The sequence below is a fragment of the Grampus griseus genome (genome assembly GCF_964374135.1).
Source record: "Grampus griseus genome assembly, chromosome: 13".
Lineage (NCBI taxonomy): Eukaryota > Metazoa > Chordata > Mammalia > Artiodactyla > Delphinidae > Grampus > Grampus griseus.
The window spans coordinates 12,815,680-12,836,019 of record NC_139007.1 but is presented as its reverse complement, the minus strand read 5'-3'; the positions used below and the strand labels follow the sequence as shown (position 1 = coordinate 12,836,019).

Below are 20,340 nucleotides of genomic sequence, written 5' to 3'. Positions count from 1 at the left end.
AAGAAGACATACAGATGGCCAAGGAGCACATGAAAAGCTGCTCAACATCACTAATTATTAGAGAAATGAAAATCAAAACTACAATGAGGTATCACCTCACACCAGTTAGAATGGGCATCATCAGAAAATCTACAAACAACAAATGCTGGAGAGGGTGTGGAGAAAAGGGAATCCTCTTGCACTGTTAGTGGGAATGTAAATTGATACAGCCACTATGGAGAACAGTATGCAGGTTCCTTAAAAAACTAAAAATAGAATTACCATATGACCCAGCAATCCCACTACTGCACATATACCCAGAGAAAACCATAATTCAAAAAGGCACCTGCACCCCAATGTTCACTGCAGCACTATTTACAATAGCCAGGACATGGAAGCAACCTAAATGCCCATCGACAGACGAATGGATAAAGAAGATGTGGTACGTGTATACAGTGGAATGTTATTCAGCCATAAAAAGGAACGAAATTGGGTCATTTTTAGAGACGTGTATGGACCTAGAGACTGTCAAACAGAGTGAAGTACGTCAGAAAAACAAATATCGTACATTAACGCATATATGTGGAACCTAGAAAAATGGTACAGATGAACCGGTTTGCAGGGTAGAAACTGAGACACAGATGTAGAGAACAAATGTATGGACACCAAGGGGGGAAAGCGGCGGGGGTGTGGTGGTGGGATGAATTGGGAGACTGGGTTTGACATGTATACACTAATATGTATAAAATGGATAACTAATAAGAACCTGCTGTATAAAAAAATAAAGAGAATAAAATTCAAAAATTCAACAACAACAAAAAAAAACAAAGAAAATATCTCTAAAAAAAAAAAAAGAATGGACAAATTATACTAAATTCCAGGGGAAGTTCTAGATATAATCTGTTACTAGAATAACAAGGGAGAGAGGAAAGATGCTTAAATTCTGCATATTCTGTTTTATTAATAAGTTAGAAAAACTCCAAATACAATTAGAAGTATGTAGAAGTAGAAGGATCAGAGGCATTACTTAAAGTTTTACCAGTTTCTTTTTCACCAAGTGGTTACTTTTCAAATTGATACAAAATGTTAACATTTTATCTGTATTACATTACATTTTACACAGAAAATCCCACCTTACCTGGAAAATTATTTCTGCTACAAATATTTACAAGCCTAATCAGAGTCAATAATTTAAAAATCAAGCCAAGGAACGTCTTTGAAAATCGACTGTGCGTAAGATAGTATTGAATGAAGCACCAAGGGAGGACACAAAGGCAACTTAGTCTTTGTTCTTTGTGTGACATTAATTAAAAGAGTAATGAGGAATGTTTAGAGCTGGGCGTTGAAAGCATAAGAACTAGCTTGCTCTGGCAGCAATCTTTTTCTTGTTTACGTCAAAGCACAAAACTTGGTAGACGTGGTCTGAATGAATTAAAAACACACAGGCAATATTTCTCTCTGACTCTGAGAGAAATGGGAGCGACCGAAAACAAGAAAAATTATCACACGCTTACCATGCAATAACTGACGATGTGATAGGACAGATCTGCTGGTGGCTGAGAGCAGCTCCCAGCCCCGTTGTCCCCTTTACAGCGCACATCCCAGCCAGGCACTCGCCCATGGATTTAATTTTCACAGTAACTCTAAGAAAGGCTTACAAGAAATTTAATTTTTAAAAATCACAGAAATGAGGTCTCTAAAACAGGAGATTCAACTGAAAAGACCACAGTTTAGGTGCAGTATGAGAAATATGTAATGATGCCCTTCCTCCTGAATGAGGGCTGTACCTGCATATTCCATTTAGGAATTCATTCAAGTTCATTTGATAACCAGGTTACCTGGTTCGGCCCTCAGAATCACCCAGAATACAATGTAAGTACCTGTGTTTATAGTTGTACATGTGTGACAGACTTTATTTATGACTCAGTGTTTTTTGTCTTGTGGCCTGCACCATGCTGGCATTCATTGTTAGCAATATATTTCTTTTTAGGTATGTTACATTATATTCTTTTTGAAGGATTGGTAAAATATTATCAGAATTTAAGATTTTCTACTAGTTTTTAGAATACAGTATATTGCTTCTCCTATGCAATATTTTCCCCTACAATATATCTCCAAAATTACTTGAAATAGATATAAGACATATTCCCCTGCAAAAATGGGAGCTGTCTTATACAACTGTACATATATACAGAAAACATGGCATATATTCAGGATTGCACGTAGGATGCTTATGAGGAAGAGATGAGGGAAGCAGGATGGAGGGAGGAGGAGAGGAGAGAGGGGTAAGGAGGGAAGAGAGAAGTTCTCCCAGAACAAGAACGTACAATACTCACTCCTTGTATTCCTATTATGCTTACATACATATTTCACTGAATGGTATGGAACAGTATCAAACACGGTTGTTAGAGTCATGTTCATGTTACTATTTTATATTTTTATTCATTTTCTCTAAGTTCTACTACCTGCCCCAGCTCAATCAGGCTCTAAATGAACATTTTCTCAGTACTTCGGTGACTGAGGGTATCAGCTGGTATTAAGGAATCTTTCAGAGTCTTGCCAACAAATCCCTTGATGTGTGACATTCAGATGGTTTGACCCCTTTTCTGGAGAGGTCTCACTATGCTCCCTGAACATATATTTCACGTTTATGTGTTTAATTCAGTGGTTTCAGTGGTTCTCAAACTTCAGTTTTCAGCAGAATCACTGGGGGGCTAGTTAAGCCACAGATGCTGGCTCTCCCGCCAAGGTTTCTGATTCGGGTCAGGGGTGAGGTCTGTAAATCTATCACATCTCCACCTGATGCTGACACAGCTGGTCTGGGGACCACAGTTTGAGAAATACCTGTTTAAGAAAACATCTTCAAGTACTAGAAAGGCATGGTTCAAGGATCCTACGGGAATCCCACTCCATTTACCATCCATTTAACCTCAGGCAAGTTAGCCAACTTGCTTTCCTCATTCCTTTATCTATACCACCAAAGCAAGAGGTAGGGAAAGAGGTAGGGAGGATTCAGACCAGAGCTGAAACAGCAGGGAAAGAAATGTGAGAATGAGACTCCAAAGGCAGTTTGAAAAAAGAAACAACACAACCAGAAGTCATTAGGAAGCAGGGGCGCTGGGTGGGCCGGGAGAGCTTTAAAGGGAAGGAACTCCTTGCAGAGCTGCCAGGAACGACTCAGAGAAACACAAATCAAGGGGCAGCGACTCTCTCCTTCAGAAGACAGGGCGGCTCCTTTTGGGAACCAGGGCCCGTCTCTCCCTCTCTCCGTGTGTGCTCTGTAAATCTTCTAGGTTTAGGGCCCCAAGCCACCTGGGATTCCTTTATTATCTTCCTTTTGTATCTTCCCCTTTCCTCTCTCTGCCAATTCCTTCCCATCAAAGTACCAGTGGGCTAACGTCTTTTCCATCCTAAAGAGAAAACTTTCCCTCCACCTTGCACGCCCCGCCCCCAACTGCCAACCTATCACTTCTCCTTCCTTCAAAGACCAACGCCCCACCAGGGATTCCCCAGCCCCATGGCTCCTTACCCGGGTCTTCAGACGCCACCTGGGAGCTAATCAGAAATGCACAATCTCCAGCCTACTCCCATTTACCCTCATCATCTGATCTCCTGGCTTTGATAATGGAATTGATATTATTCCATCAATTTTCCCACTCCAAACTGTAGCCCACAGCTACCTACCTGGTTTCTCTTCACTGCACACTGAACTTATCCAAAAAAATTCATTTTAGGATGTTTAGGATCCAAGTATTGAATCCAAAATCCGCAAGGTACTTTCATATTTCTAACAGAATCTTGAAATTTGAAAACCAACAGCAGGGCATTCAAAAAACACAAATAAAACCTGAAAAAAATGAAATATAATCCTAAATGAAAGGACTAGATGAGAATTTGCTACAGGTTAAACTATTCCAAAAATATCACAATGAGTAAAGACCTAGGAATACACAAGTACTTCGAGCAGTTTTAGCTTTTGTTCCACAGAGGGGCCCTCAACATTGTCACTCTTTGTTTATTCTGTTCTGGTTACATGACTGTGTGCCTGCACAGCTCCCTCAGAGGAAGAGCCCTGATACTCACCCTACCTGAGTCGTTTCCCTTTCCTAGGATGCTGGACCTCCCTCTCTGATTCTCCTTCCATCATTACAGTGGTTTGGTAGATCTCCAGAAACGACAGATCAGCAAGGCCACTTTGTTCGAGGTATTAAATAACACCCACATAAACCTTTTCTAAACATATTCATCCACAAATGTCACCAAGGAGCCCTTCCATGCCAGGTGTTGTGCTAACCTAGGAGTACAGTGGTAATGAGAAAAGACACACTCCCTGAAAGCATGGAATGTAGGCCCTACAGGGAAGACAGGCTGATTAAACCATAGTAATTTAGCTCAAAAATGCCGTAAACAGTACAGAATATCATGGGGACCCCTAGCAGGGGAATCTGATCTAGTCTAGGGAGGTAGTCAAGGAAGGCAAAAGAGATTTTAAAACTACGTCAGCAGAAAAGAATACTGTAGTGCACAACTAGACCAAAAGGAGAGGGAGAACACATCCTCCAAAGAGAAATCACGTGTGTACAAGCCTAGAGCTGAGAGAGAACAAGGTGGATTCAAGTAAGTGGAAGAAATTTCGCATGTTGCCGAGCAGAACGTGGAGGACACAGTGGTGAGAGGCTGGGCTGGAGAGGGAAGCAAGTACCACACTGTGGAGAGGCTTGGAGCCCGTTTTATGGGTTGAGGATTTCATCCTAAAGTAAGTGAGAGGACCTGAGACCAGGCTGCAATATGGACTTGAACACAGCAAGGCTACAACCACAGACATGGAGTCCAGTTGGGATTTTTCAGACAAGACCAAGACAGTGGTACTGGGAATGCAGAGAAGTGGAGGGAATCCAGAGATGCACCCCAACTAGGGCATCACCTGGACATGCCAGACACCCACCTGAAACCCAGCTCAGGCTGCATCACAAAGTGACATTCGGAGCCTGGTACAGGAAGAGCATGGGAAGACGGATGGCCTCCACCTGGAACACTCCGCATGTGAGACGCCAGGCTGCCCTGCCCAGGCCCAGCCTCTGCGGCTCCCTCAGGCCTCGTCCATGTGCCAGGACTTGTTCGGCCCTCCTGATTCCCTATCTCCACCATTCCCACCAGAGCCAGCGCCTGTGATGATAAGGAACGTGTTCACATTTCTAAATTATCGCTGTTACTGTTAAAGCCATTTGATACTGAGCTTTTTCAGCCTTAACTTTAATTTCTTTGCACGTTGACAGTGGTCTCTAATATCAAAAGTTTAATTCAGTTTTTATATATAATGAGTAAAGCATTTCTAACGTACAATTATAAATTTACTTTAAATTATTGTACAGACTTTCATTAGAATCCATACTAAATTAAGGGCGTATTCTCTGATGTTTATGTACATTATGCATGTGTGCTTTAAATCAACTGCAATTTTAGGCAAATTCCCATTATTATTATATTTGACAATTTATATTACAGGAGCTCTTGTGAAGAAGGAAATGCTATGCATTCATAGTCTATGCTCTTTCAGCATCTGTAAAACAGAGAAGGCCCCAACATATAAATGCTGAGCTCCACAGCTGTGTCTGCAAGTCTGTTATTTGTGGTGTCTCCCCATTATGTGGTCTGGAACAGGGTGAGAAGGAAGGGAGGGGACAGAGGCTGAGTAGGCGGGGCCAGAAGAGTGGCAGCTGGGAGCCAAGACAAGCTCCGAGCAGGGTGGCGGCGATATCCAGCCCCTACTCTGATACCTCAGCAGCACCAGTCGGCTGAGAACCTTTGCCTGAACGCAAACTTACAGGAAATGAGAAGTGGGGTCTGGGGTAGGCAGTGCTGCAGTAATGGGAACAGCAGGGGAGGCTGGACAAACTTGAACAATGTCAGCAAGAAGGACGGGGAAGCTTCCACAGCCATCTGGTCGTGCTGGTTGCTCCCCAGGAACCCAAACTGACAAGAGCTGAGTTCAACCTAAACTGACGGTGCTGCCCTGCCCACCACGCTCCCCAGCCCCAAGCCCGTGACACCTGAGCCCCAGATTCAATGAGTATTTACTAAATAAACAGACAAATTGATGTGTTAATTTCGTTTGATTTTCTTGTACTTTTTTACTTTAGCTAGTTGCTCATCCAGTAACCTATGTATCATTTATGAAGATACTGAGTGCCTATGTTGTAGGGGAAAAAGCATATGCCTGACAAGACATCCATCTCTGTCCCTCCTGTAAATGCCAAAGCACTGTGCAAGTCTCACAGCAACCGTGCAGATCCCACCAGCACATTCACACACACACGCAAAGCTTAGCTCTAAATCTGCTCACTGAAATCCTAGGCCAGTCTTCCCACTAACAAGGCCCTGTGCCTGTCGTCACATCCCTTTCAAACCCTGGTCAACATTTAAGAACAACCACTAATGTCTTCCTGGCCATTCTCTATGCTCTGTGTCTCCCTCAACTACCTACTCAGACCCCACCTAAATGCTCACAACATTATAAGGCCATCATTTAACCGGAAGCTGTTCTAGATAAAAGAACACTTCTCTCTCTCTCTCTCTCATTTTCTCCTCTATAAATCAAGAAGATTCTCGGGGAAAAAAAGCTCTCTAATTTATTCATTATCCCCACCACTTCCCCACTCTTTAAGTTAGGATGTGTTCAGTTACAAGGAAGAGAATTATGTGGATAACAGTGGCTTAAACCATTATTTATCTTTTAAAACAAAATTCCAAATAAAGTAATCCTAGAGTTGCTTTGGCTGGTCAGATGACAAGAAGGACCAAGGCTCCTCTCACCCTCCTGCTTATCATCCTTACCATGCTGACATTAATTTTTCAATATTGCCACATGGTCGTAAAACGGCTACCGCAGTTCCAGGCATCACATCTTCATGTGGCAGTGCCCATACAGGAAGCAAGTGGTTGAGGTAAAAACATTTTAAAATTGCTACCTTTCACAAGTCTCAATCTCTTTATACAATGAGGTGAATCTTTACCAAAAGCTCTAAAGATTCCTCTTTAGCTTCCACTGCCCAACCACAGAATAATACTGGCAAAACAAGTCTAAGTCTTTCATAGATTAACCCACTAGGCATGGGCACATGTCTGTCAAAACAAAATTGGAGTGTTTTAGTAAAGAAGAAGGAAGCTGGCTATTGAGTAGACAGCTAACCTGTCTGTCACACATCACCCAGAAGACTTTAAGAAGTGTGACACCGGATATCTGGGCTTCTTCCATCCATCCTCCCTCCCTCCCTCCTTCCCTCCCTTCCTTCCTCTAATAAGAAGCATTTAGGTAAAATTTAAATGTGGCATAATTCCAAGAGCAAGTTCTATTTATCCCTTCTCTATATAGTCTAGCCCCCTAATAAATACAATAAAGAATATTTCCCTTTAAGAAATTACAGAAAAATAAATCAGAATAAAGAAATAGCTGAGTTCCTGAAATGCTGTATAAACCATATCATACATCCTTATTTGTTTACTTTGCCATTTCAGCTCTGCTCTATCTAATTCTGGGTTGTTCGGTTGCTTCAATGGATAGCTAGTGCTGTAGATTAAGTTCCCCAGCCTCTCAATCTGTCAGGAAGGATTCCAGTCACCATTTTTTGAGGGCCTGTGGTCTCTGAACACTGGAGAACATGCAAGTGTAAAGAAACACATAATATAAATACACAAAATATAAATACGCCTATAAAATAGTTTGATTTTCAGCGATGGAGTTTTCTTAGAGCAAGGCGTGTCAGTCTTTCAAGTCATACATCTTTAAAAACCAACTGTGTTCCTCCTTTATTTTCCTATCAATCTAATAGCCCCCCTTTCTTAGGTTTTTTTCCTTTCCCCTTTAATACTGACTCTATTTATCTGAATCTATCCATTTATTCCTCATTTTTCAAGTCTAAGCTAACAGATGGAGAGTCAGACTACTTCCAAACATCTGCACTGAAACGCTTTACCTGCAACTCTCGCTGCGAGTAAAAGAGATTTTAATTACATGATATTTGAAAATTCCTCTCACAGGCACTGCAATTGAAAGATTTCAGTGTAAAAACAAGTCATCCTGGAGGCTCTCACCGTTAGGTCCACTCACGTCCCAAACAAATCACACACCCCACACCGTATTGGTGTTGTAAAGAGATTCTTGACGGTAAACAACAGCTCTGATACCATGGATGCTTACGATATTCACAGTTCGATATTACTGGGAATTTTTACATGTGTACCATTATATCAGTCATATGACTGCACAAAAAAAGTTAAAAATAATTATGTTTGCCATTCACAGATATTCTCAAAGAGGCCATTGCCTAGAAAGACGAGAGAGACTAAAATGTGGCTATAAATCATGTAACACTGTTTCTGCTCACAGTGATGAGATTTAGTAACACCATGGGTATCGGGTTAGCAGGGTTTGCCTGAACCTAGAAAGTACCCTACTATCACCCATGGCAGGCACCAGTCCACTACACCTGCACATCCTAGTATGACAGTCACAGTCTTTCCAACAGCTCCTTTCCCTCTGCCCAGCCTGCAGTGTTGGAACCTGCAGCCTCCCTGTCAAAGCTGCACCCTCCCTGTAGCCTCATCCACAGTGGTAACTTCACTATCACTTAAATACCAAGAAATCCTTACTGACAGTCTATATTTCCAGTCTGCTCATCCCCTTTGATATTTAGGACCATACTTCTACCTTCCTTCTAGGTAATGCCTATATACTCAGGGATATGTTCAGAACACTCTCAGACAGACCTGGACTCAACCTGTTATCCTATAAGCTTTGTTCTGTGTTCACTCTCTGGAGTCAAAGCATCGCAATCAATTTAATGAACAAGAACTAGAAACCTCAATTATCCTACACGCCTCCAGCTCCCTTAAAACCCCCTCTTAACTCATTCACAAACTTCTGAAGTTTCTACTCTGAAACTGTGCTTTTTGGTTCTCCCTATCACAGATCTAGTTCAACGCATCACTCTTCCTGTGGGCTTGGTAAACCCTTTTAGAAGCTGCCTCCTTGCCTCCAACCACTGCCACAGCCAAAGCATCCTCTATGCTCCACTTCATTTGACAAATATGGATTGAGCACCTTCTGTGAGGCAGGCTTTGGGGTGGGTCTTGAGGAGAGAGTGGTGAGCAAATCAAAGACCCTCTCCTCAGCAAACCCAGACTCAAGTCAAAGAGATCAAGCAGCAACCAAGTAAGCAAACAGGTACATAACCCATAGGGGGGTGTTTGGGTAAAAAATAACTGTGAGTGGTGCTATACCTGTAGTGATCACTGAGCAGGGGTCACTCAGAATAAGAACTCTGGGAAGGGAAGAGGCAGCCACACATCAGAGAGACGAGCACAGCAAAGCTCGAGGCGAGAAGAGCCTGCACAGGCTGGAAGGAAGCCCAGGGACACTGGAGCTGTGTGCAGAGCGGGAGGGTATATGCGTGCAGGGGAGCAGAAGTGAAATCACCGTGGCATCAGGAGCCACAGCCACGAGGGGGGATCTAGTGCGAGGCACAACGCAAAGTCAGGGAAAGGTTTTAGGCAAAGGAGTAACACGATCTGATCTACATTTTCAAATAATCGGCAGAATTACGTTTCATAATCACAATGTGAGGGTCAGTCCTCTGAGTCAAAAAGGTGAACGGCTCCTGACGAAGGAGGTGCCCATGTGCTCTGGTTTGCCCTAGAGGGTCCTGGTCTTCCCTGCTGTCCTCGTGTCATTATTACAGTCCCCCTTTCACGCTCTCTCACGGGTTCTATGGAGATCACACGTTGTTTGGCCAACTCACTGATAAGGAACATTCCTCAGGCTGACATCCAAAGCCCTTCTGAGCCTGGTCCCCACTCACCTCTCTGCCTCTCCCTGTCAGATCTCTACCATACGGTGTTCTGGGCTCTGGGATGTCCCGCTGGCCATGGTGAATGGGGCATATATTCTCCCTGCTGCCCAGCTCACGCTCCTGCCTCTTGCTGCAAGCTCTGACCGCCTCACTATTATGGACAGACCCACGAGGGCCAAACCTGAGAAGCCTTTCCGGAAACCAGGCAGAATGAATGGCTTCCTGCTCTGCTCTGCACTTTGTCACTGACTCTATGATAATGTTCATCACAACTGGGCTAATTATCTATATATAGGTCTTTTTTCTCTGCTGGAATGGTAGGTACTTCACGGTAAGGGCAGCACCTCTCTCTCTGTGTTTTTGGGTCCTCACCACCCACTGCATGCCTGGTCCAGAGCTGGTACTTGATACAGAGCTGCTGGATGAATTATGTAATATAAAAGCAACATAAAATACAGAGTAAAATAATATGGATAAGATTTTTAAATTAATTTCTCCAGTAAACTTACAGTATTATTACTGCCTTTGCATCTAGACAATTTATTCTCCAACTTCATCCCCATGTGTAATGCAGCCCCATTGATTAGAAAGTGACAATAGGTTCTTCATGAATGATTAGAAGTAAAAAATCTTTATAGGGTAAGAAGAAGAAGTCTAATTTTAGGAAACTAAACAACAGTGTCTTGGTAACAAATTTCTAAATAACTGTGAAGCTGAAATAAAACAGACTGATACATCCCCAGGATTCATCCACTCACCACTCTCCAATGATCCTGAACAAATCCTGCTCAGAAGTTGTTTTTGACGTAATTGCAGAACTTCAGCTTCCAAGGCTTTGACTTTTGCTCTCCACTTTGATTCCTGACCAGACACCGTCCTTGCGAGATGCTCTGTGTATTCTCTGCTGCTTTTGTCTGCTGGTTTTGAGTGGATAATTGCCAAGGCCAGAGCCAGCTTTGAAGTTCTCAAATACCATGCTTGACCATCCATCCTGGCTTTTGTCCCTATCATGTAATAAGAAAAAAAAGTTACAGAAATTCTTTGCAGTACATTTCATTTGCTCAAAATTGATTTTGCAGAATAACACTAATAAGTTTACAACTTGAAACCAAGTAGCAGAAAAATTTCTCAGGAACTGAAGACAGTTTGAAAAAAACACGCAGAAGAGAAATGCAAACACATGCACATTAAGTGTATTAAGATTCAAAACAGTAGGTGAGGATACTCTGACAATTTCTTGGAATTTAAAAAAACACAAATTAATTCATTTAGTGGTTTCTAACCAGAGACACACATTGAAATCTCTGAGGGAGCTTTTTTTTTTTTTAACATCTTTATTGGGGTATAATCGCTTTACAATGGTGTGTTAGTTTCTGCTTTATAACAAAGTGAATCAGTTATACATATACATATGTTCCCATATCTCTTCCTTCTTGCGTCTCTCTCCCTTCTGAGGGAGCTTTTTAATATATATACCTGGTCTCATCCCTCCAAAATTCTGACTCGGCAAATCTGGGGTAGGACTGAGGCTTTTATATCTTACCAAGAGTTCACTGTGTAATCAGAATCACTAAATTATATCCTTCGTTTAAATGTAAGCCCTTCTACTTCTCTAATCCACTCTAAGTCTTGAAGTCAGTGCCCCCCAATCCTGAATTCCCTAGTGAACATTTACCCACTATTCCTACTTCTCACCAAGCCCCTCTAATCTATATTTAGAACAATCTTTCAAATATTTGCATCATTTTCGCTATGACTCTGCTCTGACTCCACACCTCCAAAGCTTTCCAATTGCCACCGTGAGGATACTTTTCCAAACCAACACTGTACCACAGTCTGACAATTATGAGGACAATGTGACACTACGTTCATTGGTTTAATACAAATGAAGTATAAGGCCCTGTGGACCTCCACCATGCTTTACTGAATTTAGGGGCTTTGCACATAAAACATGCTACATAAACATTTTTAATGAATGGTTAAAAAGTACAATAGTGCAGAAAATTCAGGACTTTTAGTTGCCACATCTACATACTAACATAATTTCAAATTCCACACTCCCACCTTCATTTCCTTCAGTTTCTCAAGGCTATTCTCCACCATGGTTGGATCAGTCATACAAATAGATGTACACAGCCCAAGGTCATTCCCATTCACTTCTCTGCTCATGAATTTTCCGCAATTATGACGCCCTGACAGTCTTACAGCTGCCAAGGCCCTGTGTGCACCTTTCAAAGAACAGCTTGAAAGCCTGCATATCCAATCTTACCAGATGTATTCCCACCCTCTACAATGAGTACCTATCCGATATCCTATAAATTTTCACTGGAAATATACAATCTAATAGGTAGCATAATGCTGTTTTATTATAATCAGAGATGAACACAAGAATGCGTGTACAATATGTTCATTACAGGATTATAATATTTAAAACTGGGACCAACAACCAGTTCAGTAAATAATCATATACCATACAAATGATAATTACATATCCATTAAATACTGAATTTTCAGAGATATCTTTATTAGCATGGGAAAGTGTTAATGATGGGCTGAGAGGGAAGACAGTGAGTTCATGAAATTATATGTAAAACACAATCATGTACAAAAATTAAGTAGGACTTCCCTCTACTGGAGAATTATTACTGATTTTTTCTCATATTTCTCTAAATTTTCCTGACTTTCTGCATTGAATATATATCTACTATAATCAGAAAAAATTTTATAAAAAATGGATTTCTAAAAGCAAAATACAGCTGCCATTTTCCCAACTTTCACAGCTGGAGAATACACCAAGGACTAGATACTGTTAAGATGGACAAACTAATAAGAGTTACAGCTCCACTTATTTTAGCTGTCACAGCACCCCTTTCACTTGGCTGGCTCATCCTCCATCTGTTGTGTCGGCACGGGAAGCAGGAGAACCCACCTCTCAGCACTCCACAAAGGCACACTGTGCAGAAAGCGCACAGGGACGGATGTCTCTCCCTAAGGAAGGTTAACACGTATATACAACAGTACTGAGAGAAGATAACAATGGTAATAGTAATTAATAATAAGTGACCTATTTAAAGTGTTTCTGTTAGAAAAGAATCTGACATTCAATTATGAATGGTGGGAATCTTGGGTAAAAAAAAAAAAGAAAACAGTTTATTAGCATAAGAGGACAAACTTCTCTGATAATGAAACACAGCAAACTCCCTGTCATTTTGCGGAAATATTTAATTAATTGATTCAAGCAAGCTGATTAATTAAATGTTCTGATTTTTAAGTCATCATATGTGATTTGTTAATAGTCTTAAAACCATGCTGAGTATCAGTGAATGGAAAAAAAGATCGAATTATAAAGTCCTTCTGGATCAAAAATATCCCAGGGTCACTTTTCTGAACATTAATCAGAAAGAAATGTATCATAAATAAGCAGAATACGACTGCTAATAGACATCTCTGGTACAGACTCTATGGTATAAATCACACTCAAAACACACACAGAACCACAACCTACACCCAAACAGAGCAAGCTTTTAAACTCCTTCCTCATGTTTGTTTGGGTTTTTTTTTGTACGTGTGTATTATAAATATATGCCTTCTTTATTTTAGGATAGCATTCCTATCCTCAAAGTACCATTTGCAAGGTGAAGATAATTCTATTTCCCCTAAAATTTCATGGAGAAAAAGATGAGCTTCCTAGATATATCCTCTGTTTAACTGAGAAAAAAAAAAATCAGTAGTAACTTTCAGAAAGACTTTTGTAAATTCAATTTATGCTCAAATAATTATACTAAATAATTAAAATGAACATTTAATGTTCTTCAATAAGGTATTTGGTGTCTTTGAATTCTTAATAGCGTAAAATATAAAATTTTAACAGTCTTTTTAGAATAGTGCATTTGATCAAATGGGCTTTCTTTTTCTTGCATTTGGGAACAGTCCTCACCATAACAAAGTCCCCCACTGGGCTACTGAAAAATCTAGTCATTTTCCCTCTGTCCTCTACTCTCCTTCAGGCATGTGTGCAGAAACAGCTACTCAGCAAACAGTATTTTAGCAATTTTTATCTACCCTATTTCTGCTACCCTCATTTTCCCCTACTGAACTTAAATTTGTTATCAACTAACCAATTCTCTGTACTGTCAAAACTGTTTTAAATTATAATCCTGAATTCTGAAGTTAGTTCATCTCCAAGATCATTGACGAAAATTCTATGAAGAGCCCCAGATCACTCATATATAAGAGGAATGGAAGTTTAAATTAGATAACCATTCAGGAAAATATTTTCCTAATATGTACCAAACACCTTCAAAACATTTATCCCCCTTTGGCCCAGCAATACAAGTCCTAAGATTTTATCTTAAAGAAATGACCAGAACTACAACAAAACTTTATGCAGCTAGATGGTCTTACAGGATTACTTATAACTACCGAACAAAAAACCAAAAACAAAACAAAACAAAATAAAACCTGTCACCAGCTTCAACATCTAACAATCGAAATGTATTAATTAAATTGTCACATATTATACAACTTAATTGAAAATGTTTTTGAAAACATTTAAAAGTATGGGAAAATATTTCCCACATGATGTTAACTACAGATGCTAATGTTAACTACTAAATGCAAAACCACAATGAGATAACACCTCACACCTGTCAGAGCATCTATCATGAAAAAGAACACAACAAAAGTTGGTAGGGATGTGGAAAAAAGGGAATCCTTGTACACTGTTGGTGGAACTGTAAATTGGTGCAGCCACTATGGAACAGTATGGAGGTTTCTCGAAAAACTAAAAATAGAACTATCGTTATGACCCAGCAATTCCACTCCTGGGTATATATCTAAAAACAAAAACAATAATTCAAAAAGATACATGCACCCCAACGTTTATAGCAGCATTGTTTACAATAGCCAAGATATATGGAAAGCGACCTACGTGTCCATCAACAGATGAATGGTTAAGGAAGATGTGGTACATATTTTTACAATGGAATACTACTCAGCCATAAAAAAGAATGAAATTTTGCCATTTGCAGCAACATGGATGAACTTGGAGGGTATTATGCTAAGTGAAGTTAAGTCAGACAGAGAAAGGCAAATACTGCATGACATCACTCATATGTAATTTAAAAAAATACAACAAACTAGTAAATATAACAAAAAAGAAGCAGATTCACAGATATAGAGAACAAACTACTGGTTACCAGTTGGGGGGAGGGGCAGTATAAGGGTAGGAGAGTGGGAGGTACAAACTATTGGGTGTAAGATCAGCTCAAGGATGTATTGTACAACACGGGGAATAGAGCCAATATTTTGTAGTAACTGTAAATGGAATGGAATGTTTAAAAACTGTATAAAAATAAATAAATTTTTAAGAAGTTAAAAAAAAACAGTAAATACAAAAAAATCAGAAAAAAAATGAAATAACCACACATTAAACATGCTCAGAAATGTTTAACTGTCCAAGTGTTTTCAGAACTGAGGAAACACAGCCAACGGAATAAGAATTCTGCCTCCTAGGTTTTCTAGTCTCCCTTCCTGATCAGCCTTCAACAAGTTCTACTAATGAAACCAAGTCCCCCTAAAGCGGAGTTCCCTTACCGAGTTTATTACTAATCTCTCTATCCAAATCTTTATTCCCTTTCTTGTCCCCTCTGACCTCCGTCCTGTGCTAACTGAACACTAATCAACCAGAGTCAGATGACTAAGATTGCTGCTGCCAATAACAGCGTTAATGTCCTAAAATTGCTCTAACAGTTATCATCATTAACGTACAAACTCAGGTTGTTTCTCCTAACAGGCCCCTAAGCCGTGGACCACCTGGCCAGAGAATAATAAACCAGAGTCATCCTGACCCCTGAAACTATGATTAAGGACTAAGAAATATCACAGCAATGTCACAAAACAATGATTAATCCCTGCACCTTTGTTCTTTGCCTTTAAAACATCCCTAACTCAAAGACCAAGCTAAAGTGGATCTGAGGCTTGTCTCCCATTCCCTTGCCTGGTGCCCTGCAATAAATGCTGCGCTTTCCTTCACAACCTGGGGTCAGTAGATTGGCTTTGCTGCACATCGGGTGAGTGGACCCAACTTCGGTTCGATAACACTTACCCTGTGGACTTCAGATCTTTCCATGTCCATAGGAGATGCATGTCCTTTCGTTAGATGTGTTTTGTGTTCCTTCTAATTCAAAATACACAGTGGATTTTGGAGGTAGTGGGGGCAGAAAAACTTTCCAGTGTGACTAAGCAGCAAGCTACTAGCCACTGTATCCCCAGTGCCGTGATAGCTGACTGGCTCATAGCAGGCATTCTACTGCGTACTCGAAGGACTGAATGAGTGAGTGACTATATCGGTGCGGGTCAGGCAGTCACAGAGGGCTGCTTGGTCAGCTCTTATCCCCGGCGCTCAGCTAGTCTTTGTTAATTACATACTAGAGAGAATGGCACTGCAGGGAGAATGGATTAGGAGGGGAATTTAATTAGTTAACCTGAAGGTCACATCTGTCTCTCTTCACTTTACAAAGCATCCTTTCTTGACTACCTCCAATGAGTCTACTCCCTCTAAACTTATGCCTTCCTAGAGTATACCCTTAAACTTTCACCAATATAACTCCTGAGTAAAGAAAATACAAGACAAAATCTAGTTCATACACAGGTTTAGGTCAGAGGGTAAGCTATAAGGAAGAAAACCAGATTTTATCTCATGTAAACCCTATGATAAATACTTGCTTTCCCAGCAAAGCAAGAAACTGAAGAACATTGGCTGAACATTCCCTAAATGACTGAGCTGACTACGATAAGACAAGCCTGGATGCTGGAGGAGATCCCGAGGACCATAACGCCATATTCATTTATCAAATACCAGTCTGGGGACAGCTGAGCTATGGCAATGCCAGACGGTAAGACATTACAAGCCTTTTTCGATAGGTTCAGTAAAGTTTGGACAAGGCCTAACATGCACTTTTTAGATCAGATCCAGCTGACAAGTTCTCTAATTACTGTTATAGTTTCAGCACATACTGTACTGTGAATTGTTCTGCAGATTAACATCATGTGAAATTTTACATAAAAGAATCAGGAGTTCCTCAAGATTTCCAATCCCTCCACTTTAATTATTAAGGGGGTCTTTAAAGCTTTCTCAGCAAAGAGTCTGTGCATAACAAGACGCTTAGAAAGATAAAAGGATACTTGCTTTTTTTCTTTCTGTTTCATTCCCATCATTAACAGGCTAACTACCTGTAATCTTCCTTTTGTTGAAAGAATTAATTAAACATAGATTTAAATTGTCTACAGAGTCTCTTAACATGGTTTTCTTTTCATGCAACCCCCCAACTCTCACCTTTGGATTCCTCAATGCCTCTTTTTTGTCATAGAAAAGATTTTCTCTGGATTCTGGCAAGAAATACTGCAGAATTTCACACAGGAAAAGTGCACCACACACATTTCATAAGTCAGCAAAAAGTACACTGATTCAGAAACGCAGAGTCATGTATATTCAGCACAATCAGTAATCATCTTCCACTATGCAAATCCACAGAAGGAATGGGGATCTGATACGTACTATTAACACGTATTTAGAAAATAAATTGGAAGAATTATAGGTATTTCCTAGTTCCTAGCTACTTCACACATTAATAAAGACATAATGCTTATCACAAAAACAATCATATTGTTCTATTAAAAAGTCTGATAATCTACATAACTCAAATTCACAAACTGCACAAATTTGGAATCTGTTAGTCAGAAAATGAGGAAGACTGCAGAATGAAGCCAGAAACCAAAGAAACCACCAGAAGAGGCAAATGAGAGAGGATCAGTCAATCCCAGGAGAGACAGAGGAGCAGCTGAGACCACTGAGCCAGGGCCTGAGCGTCAAGGAAAACAGAAGACTAAAGAGGGAAGATGGTGAGCATAGAGTACCCTGCAAAAGGTAAAAGGCCCTATCCAAAGAAGTCCCCTTTTGTAAATGACACATTAGGAAATAAGATGTGTTTTCACCACACCATCTTAGACTTCACTTGTGCACTTGAAATGTGAACTCAAGGAAGCACAAGCAGCAGCACAGAAACATTTTCTTTAAGGCTCATCTTAACTCTGAAGAAGTGCCCTAATTCCCATCTATCTCACCAAGTAAGTCTCACCAAGGAGATCACCACAAATTTCACAGAGCAACTGGCAACGCTTCATGGCCTCTCACAGGGCCTCATTTCACAAGTAAGTCTTTATTAAGTAGAAAGTTCTTTTACTTTCTACTTAGATTTGCATTTAAAATATTGACAGATTAGCGTTCTACTTTTTTACTTGCCTTAGAATGGCCCACAAAAAAGGGAGACCATTTCACAGATATTGAGCACTTTGATGCTAGACATCCTCTAGCACTTGATGTTCTTTGCCCTTTTGTCCATTTAAACTCAGCCCCTCAACTTGCTGCAGACAACAAAAACAGAGGCAGTGTAGCCCTCGCTGTAGGGAAGCCATCACTCAGGACTGGTCCTCATGCTTTCCTCTACAGTGTGCATCTCTACCTGCTTCTGCCCAGACTCTCAACCTAGTCCTACTGTTCCTGCAAAATCAGACAGTGACAAATATCTATATCAATATAATGCTCTTCTCTACCAAGGACCTGTCAATTCACAGGATCCATACTACTTCCCCTCTTCCCCTCTGAGTACAACTGTAACCCTCAACCAACTAAGGAATACCAGAAGGAGCAGCAGGCCACTCCAAAAGATTGGCATGCAACCCTCTACAAGACAGAATAGAGGGAATAGAACAAGACAAACAGAATAAGGCACATGTCTCTGGGTACCAGGTGAGGGAATGGGGCAGGAATTGGTTCCCGGCTTTCCTCCCATCATTGTAACCAACACCTACCTCTACCCATGTAACAGGGCCCTTTCAAGGTCAAAGGCATCAGCAATCCTGTGGCCTAACACCTGCTGTCTAATTTTCCCAGGCAACTATACCACACTTTCCAAACTCCCTATTTCTTCTATCGTCAGAACTTGCCTTCCTCCTTAAAGTTTAGACCTGGCCAACCTGAGATTACCAACCCAAACAGTGTCATGATAGCTAAGAACTGGCCTCATGATGACACCATAGCCAGGTCTGAACCTTGGTGCCTGTGGAAAATATAGGCAGAACAGCAGCTGCATAGGCATCTTGTTTTTTTTTCTTTTAGTAACATCACTTGTATTAAGAATTTCTAGAACCTCTTTTATTACGCTATGCTATGGCCATGAAAGAGGCCTTTTATTGAAAATAATATCAATCTACTTCATCTTCTAAATGGTATACTCCAACAAAAACTAGACTTGGCTGGATCAGGAGTTCAATGTTACTCCAGGGTAATCAAGTCAAGTCATTTCTTTAAAGCCATAGGAATTTGCCAAAGTAACTCAGGCTGTAAAAGAAATTCAGATCTTTAACTCATCATGGTTTCTGAATCTATCTGTCCTTTCAATTACTATAAGAAAATTGTAAGATTTGGGTTTTACTCCCTTACTAATTTTTCTGAAATAAAGAAAATAAAGGAGGATCATTAATTTACACATATATTTGGCAATTTATCTCAAAGTAAAACTTCTACCTGGATGCTCTACCTAAGTTATTTGATTTGTGTCCGAAGGGCTAAACTGAAAATACGTAGGTTAAAGCAATTAACTATTTTCAAACAAATACGGGCTGAAAGTAACTGAAAATGCAAACAGTAAACATAAGAAATCTGCAACAGGTATGTTAATGTCAGACAAAAGAAACTTCATGACAAGAAAATATTACCTGAGATGTAGAGAAACATTTCATAATAATTTAAAAAGGTCAATTAATCATGAAGATTAACAATCCTAAATCTGTATGCACATAAAAGCAATAACAGAACTTCCAAATATATGATGCAAAAATTCAAAGTACTTAAGGAAGAGAGGACAAATCCACAATCATATGCGAAGATTTTAACACATTTCTTTCAGTAATTGGTAGAATAACTAGACCTTGAATAAACTGATGATTATATAAGATTTGAAAAACACTACCAACCATCTAGAACTCACTGGTATTTATAGAACATTACGACTTATAAATGCAGACGTATGCATATTCTTTGCAAGTTAACATGGGACGTTCAACAATACAAATCATATGCTGAGACAAAATAATTCTCCTTAAATTTCAAGACAGAAATCTTACACAATATGTTCTCTAACCATAAGAAAAACAATTAGAAATTTTCTAGAAAATCTCTCAACTATTTGGAAAATAAACAATACATTTCTAAATAAAACAGGGGACAAAGAAAAACTTGAAAATGTAATTAGAGTACTTTGAAAGCATATTTCAAACTGAATAATAATGAAAACACAGCATATCAAAATTTGAAAGAGGAAGCTAAAAGAGCCTGTAAAGGAAATTTTATTTTAAATAAATACTTATCTTTATAACAGAAAAGTTTAAATTCAATGACCTACATTTCCACCTTAGAAAATTAGAAAAAGAATAGCAAATTAAAACCAGAGGA

At 40.0% G+C, this 20,340-nt stretch overlaps 1 protein-coding gene across 2 annotated transcripts in view; it reads right to left on the bottom strand.

Annotated features, from left to right (window-relative positions):
* The window catches only part of MEI4 (meiotic double-stranded break formation protein 4), a gene marked incomplete at its 3' end in the record, with an annotated part of 202,322 nt that extends 191,496 nt beyond the window's left edge, over nt 1–10,826 (bottom strand). Inside the window, exon 1 of one of the 2 annotated variants that reach the window (XM_082668558.1) lies at nt 10,563–10,826. In XM_082668558.1, the coding sequence (XP_082524684.1) occupies nt 10,563–10,817 (255 nt within the window). In that variant the 5' untranslated portion in view covers nt 10,818–10,826. The remainder of the gene's footprint in view (nt 1–10,562) is intronic. The other variant, XM_082668557.1, reaches the window with a different exon arrangement.
* Between the last annotated feature and the right edge of the window lie 9,514 nt (nt 10,827–20,340).